The sequence below is a fragment of the Rhinopithecus bieti genome, unplaced genomic scaffold (assembly GCF_001698545.2).
Source record: "Rhinopithecus bieti isolate Rb0 unplaced genomic scaffold, ASM169854v2 scaffold_15197, whole genome shotgun sequence".
NCBI classification, from domain to species: Eukaryota; Metazoa; Chordata; class Mammalia; order Primates; family Cercopithecidae; genus Rhinopithecus; species Rhinopithecus bieti.
In genome coordinates this window covers 1,181,423-1,186,990 of record NW_016808366.1, presented here as the reverse complement: position 1 = coordinate 1,186,990, position 5,568 = coordinate 1,181,423, and the positions used below count along the sequence as shown (strand labels likewise).

The 5,568-nt window shown below is 43.8% G+C and overlaps 1 protein-coding gene across 8 annotated transcripts in view; it reads right to left on the bottom strand.

The window, feature by feature from the left end:
* CNBD2 (cyclic nucleotide binding domain containing 2) overlaps window positions 1-5,568 on the bottom strand; it is an 84,001-nt gene that overhangs the window by 32,574 nt on the left and 45,859 nt on the right. For all 8 annotated transcript variants that reach the window (XM_017886650.1, XM_017886653.1, XM_017886651.1 and 5 more), the window contains one exon: window positions 3,348-3,462. In XM_017886650.1, the coding sequence (XP_017742139.1) occupies window positions 3,348-3,462 (115 nt within the window). The remainder of the gene's footprint in view (window positions 1-3,347; window positions 3,463-5,568) is intronic.

The window sequence follows — 5,568 nt, the reverse complement described above, 5'->3', positions numbered from 1 at the left end:
TAATTTTTTTTTTTTTTTTTGTGAGACAGAGTCTTGCTCTGTCATTCAGACTGGAGTGCAGTGGCGTGATCTTGGCTTACTGCAACTTCTGCCTCCCAGGTTCAAGCAATTCTCCTGCCTCAGCTTCCCAAGTAGCTGAGACTACAGGCATGTGCCACCATGCCCAGCACTTTGGGAGGCCGAGGCAGGCAGATCACCAGAAGTCAGGAGTTCAAGCCCAGCCTGGCCAACAGGCTGAAACCCCGTCTCTACTAAAAATACAAAAATTAGCCGGGTTTAGTGGCATGTGCCTGTAATCCCAGGTACTCGGGAGGCTGAGACAGGAGAATTGCTTGAACCCGGAGGGTGGAGCATGAAGTGAGCCAAGACTGCACCACTGCACTCCAGCCTGGGTGACAGAGCAAGACTCCCTCTCAAAAAAAAGAAAAGAAAAAGAAAAAAGAAATCAATAACAGAAAGATAGCTGGATAATCCCTCAAATGTTTGGAAACTAAACACTCTTCTAAATAGTCCATGGGTCAAAGAAGAAATCAAAAGAGAAATTTAAAGGTATTTTGAACTAACACTGAAAATACAACATATCAAAATTTGTGGGATGCAGCTTTTTCTCTGATGGATTGACAGTGGAAAAGTGACAAACAAGAATTGACGTGAGAAGAAACATTTACTGAGTACTTACAAGGCCTCATGCATACATCATCTCACTCGGCCTTCCTAGTAGCCTGTGTGGTAATGATAACAAACATCTGCCATCTGCCTATGCAGCCAGGTAGTGTTCTAAGAGTTTTTATATATTAATTTGCTCAACGTCATTACAATCCTATGAGGTAGGGACCATTATTTACATTTTACAGACTTTGAGGGCACTGATGCACGTGGACATAGAGTCACTTGCCCAGTATCACATCACTAATAAGAGAAGGACCCTGTATTCAAGCAGAAGCAGTGGACTCTGAGCCTATGCTCCCAACCATGACACTACCCAAGGTAGATATGAAGAAACCGGGCCCAGAGACTTTGAGTACTCACCAAAGTTACCCAGCTAGTAAGTGGGACTCAAATCGAGCTCTGTTCAGCTCCAACCTCTCCTTTTTCCACCCTTCTCCTCTGCCTCCCTGTGTTGGCCTCAGTTCTAATCTCAGGAGGACTGGCTGTATCTATAAGGCAGACCTTGGGGAGAAGGGCCCAGGATACATAGATTACAATCTCAAGGGATGTGGGGAGAAGCATGCCAGTACTGAGCATGAGGTAAGAGATAAGACACCTGAGCCACTGCAAATATCTGTTGAGGGCTAGGGTTCTTGACCCAAGTGGGTGACACAAAAAGATCTGCAGAGGATGGAAGGAGAAAAAAATAAAAATGCCATCACAGAGCTGTGAATGGAAACAATACTACCCTAGAATCAGGAAGCCTGGTTATCACCCTCGCCAGTTCTAGAGGCTGTTACTTGACAATGTCTATGTCCAACAACACGAAATGGAGAATGAAGAAGGCTGGAGATGTTTATGAAGACAAAAAAGTCTGGGCTCTGGAAGCAGTTGTGCCTGGGTTAGAATCCCAACTCTAGAGTCCCACATTGCTACTTATTTGCCCTATGAGCCAGTTTCCTCATGTGTCAAATGGTACAATCATACCTTCTTAAAGAGTTATTAGGCCAGGTGTGGTGGCTCATGCCTGTAATCCCAACACTTTGGGAGGCCAAGGCAGTCAGATCACTTAAGGTCAGGAGTTCGAGACCAGCCTGGCCAACATAGTGAAACTCCATCTGTACTAAAAATACAAAATTTGGCTGGGCGTGGTGGTGTGTGCCTGTAATCCCAGCTGCTCAGGAAGCTGAGGCAGGAGAATTGCCTGAACCTGGGAGGCAGAGGTTGCAGTGAGCTGAGACTGCACCACTGCACTCTAGCCTGGGCAACAGAGTGAGACTTTGTCTCAAAAACAAACAAACAAACAAACAAAAAAAAAAACAGAAAGAGAGCTATTATGTGAGTTATGCAATATGTATAAACAGTCAAGCCCAGTATAATACACACACAATTAGAATTCAATAAATGATCACTGTTATTCATACTAGTTACTAGATACATGAATGTGGATAAGGCTGTGGAGAGTGCACACACATTCACAGCCTGGGATGTATCCACACCACACACAGCAGCTGAAATATGTTCATCCATTAACCCTATAATTTGCTTCTGAGCACCTACTAGATGCCAGGCATGATATGAGGTCCTGGGAATACAAGGCCCTCATAGAGCTTATATTCTAGCAAGGGAAACAGATGTTTAATAAGCATTTCAGACTCAGTTGTACGATTTCAGTGGGGTTATATAACATGGAAGAGTACTTGAATGGTACTTGAAGGGTACTTGAATGGTATTTGAAGGTTACTTGAATGGGATATAGCAGAGGATGGAAGATCTGGTCCAGCATGAGAAATCAGGAAGACTTCTTCAAGGAAGGATGTGTAGTCTGAGATCTCAAAGAGAGAAGCGCTCCCTCTCCATGTGATGCCCTTTGCTGCCCCGGGTCTCTGAAGAGTCCCCACCAGCAAGAAGTCCTTCACCAGATGCAGCCCCTCGACCTCAGACTCCCTAGCCTCCAGAACTATAAGAAATAAATTTCTTTTCTTTATAATAGTTACCCAGTCTCAGATATTCAGCTACAGAAATAGAAAACTGACTAAGATACCATATAACCCAGAAATTCCACTCCTAGGCATATAGGTAATACCCAAGAGAACTAAAAAATATGTTCACACAAAAACTTGCATACAAACGTTCATAGCAACATTATTCAAAACAGCCAAAAAGTGAAAATCCAAATGTTCACCAACTGATAAGTGGACCAAAAAAATGTGGTCTATGCATACATTAGAATATTATTCAGCCATAAAACAGAATGAAGAAATGATATCTGCTACGACATAAATGGACCTTGAAAACACGGTGCTCAGTGAAGGAAGTCAGACACAAAAAGCCACATAATTTATGACGCTATTTATATGAAAAGTCCATCATAGGCAAATCCAGAGACAGAATAAGTAAATTTTAAAAAGCAGAAGAGAGCTGGGTGAAAAAACAGGTGGGGGATATGTGAGGCAAAGAGTTGACGGTCATGTGGGAGAACCTGAAAAGCAAAAGGGAAAAGGCTCAAAAAAAAAAGGGGGGGCTGGAAAGGAGGGCAGGGCCTTGCAGACCAGGTTTCCACCACTGGTAGAAGAACGGCGCAGATGAGATACGCTGTCAGGCTGGCTGGCTCTAGATTTCTAAGGCTCTCTGGGCTGGGAACCGGAAACAGGACGGGCCCAGGCGCCCCCTGCTGTAAGACGGGCCAGGCAGCTTACCCCTCAGGTGGGTCTTCAGAGGCCTGTCATCTATCAGCTCCAGGTGCTGCCAGATCCATCTGTGGTAGGAAGGGGAGGCCCCAAGGTCCAACAGCCGCAGGACTTCACAGCTGCCCTGAACACAGCAAGAGACACAGCAAAAGGGTTAACCCCTAAGGCTCCAGGCAGGCCAGGCTTTGAAGAAAATCTCTCTGAATTGCATCTTATCCCATTTTATTTGCTTAATGCAAGTGGTTTCAGGATTTTTGTTTGTTTTTGTTTTTGTTTTGAGATGGAGTCTCACTTTGTCACCCAAGCTGGAATACAATGGGGCAATCTCGGCCCACTGCAACCTCTGCCTCCTGACTTCAAGCGATTCTCCTGCCTCAGCCTCCTGAGTAGCTGGGATTATAGACATGTGCCACCATGCCTGGCTAATTTTTGTATTTTTAGTAGATATGGGGTTTCACCATGTTGACCAGGCTGGTCTTGAATTCCTGACCTCAAGCGATCCACCTGCCTCGACCTCCCAAAGTGCTGGGATTACAGGTGTGAGCCACCACGCCCAGTCTAGTTCCTTCCTTCTTTCCTTCCTTCCTTCCTTCCTTCCTTCCTTCCTTCCTTCCTTCCCTTCCCTTCCCTCCCTCCCTCCCTCCCTCCTTCCTTCCTTCTTCTTTCTTTCTTTTTAATGAAAATGTTATTTACTCACCATAAGAAGTTCAAGTAACTGAAGAAGCATAAGAACTAAATATAAGCCAGGCACAGTGGCTCACGGCCTGTAATCCCAGCACTTTGGGAGGCTGAAGTGGGAATATCACTTGAGCCCAGGAGTTCAAGACCAGCCTGGCCAACATGGCAAAAACACAAAATTATTTTGTCTCTACTAAAAATACAAAAATTAATCTGGTGCAGTGGCTCACGCCTGTAATCCTAGCACTTTGGGAGGCTGAGGCAGGCAGATCACCTGAGGTCGGGAGGTCGAGACCAGCCTGACCAACATGGAGAAAACCTGTCTCTACTAAAACTACAAAATTGCTGGGCGTGGTGGATCACGCCTGTAATCCCAGCACTTTGGGAGGCCGAGGCAGGCGGATCACCTGAGGTAGGGAGTTCGAGACCAGCCTGACCAACATGGAGAAAACCCCTCCCTACTAAACACACAAAATTAGCTGGGTGCGGTGGTGCATGCCTGTAATCCCAGCTACTCGGGAGGATGAGGCAGGAGAATCGCTTGAACCCAGGAGGCGGAGGTTGCAGTGAGCCAAGATCGCGCCATTGCACTGCAGCCTGGGCAACACGAGCGAAACTCCGTCTCAAAAAAAAAAAAAAAAATGCAAAATACAAAATTAGCCAAGCATGGTGGCGCATGCCTGTAATCCCAGCTACTCAGGAGGCTGAGGCAGGAGAATCGAATCACTTGAACCCAGGAGGCGGAGGTTGCTGTGAGCCAAGATCACGCCATTGCACTCCAGCCTCGGCAATAAGAGCGAAACTCTGTCTCAAAAAAAAAAAAAAAAAAAATTAGCTGAATTAGCTGGGCATGGTGGTGCATGCCTGTAGTCCCAGTTACAGGAGTTCTCTGTACTATTCTTATAATTTTTCTATGAATTTAAAATTATTCCAAAATTAAAAGTTTAAAATATTCAAACCAGACAGAAAAACATAGAGATAAAAACTACACTAATCCTGACACCCAGAAATAACTAGTAGTAACATATTAGTGAATATTATTTCAAACTTTTCTCTATGAACGTATAAGATGTGTATCTACAATTTTTCATCAATGAATTCATTTACGTACAACTGACTCTTGTAACTTTTTTAGAAACTCAATAATATATCAAAGACCTCTTTCATGCCAAACAATATGGTTCTACAGTATCATGTTTAATGGTTCCATATTATTCTATGCACACCATAGTTTATAAAACTAAAAATAACAAATATTCAGTTGAGCAAAAGAAGTCAGACACAAAGAATACACACTGTATTATTCCATTTATACGAAGTTCAAAAACATGCAAAAGTAACCTGTGGTGACATAAGTCGTAACAGTGCTAGGCTTTGTGGGGGGATTTTCTCTAGGAAGGTGCACAAGAGAGCCTTGTGGAGTAGTGGAAATGTTTTTTATCTTGATTTGGGTAATGATCACACATGTGTATATATATATAAAAATTTATGAAGCTGTAAAGTTTAGATTTGAAATCTTTACTGCATAGTTTGTTTTATTTTTTATTTTATT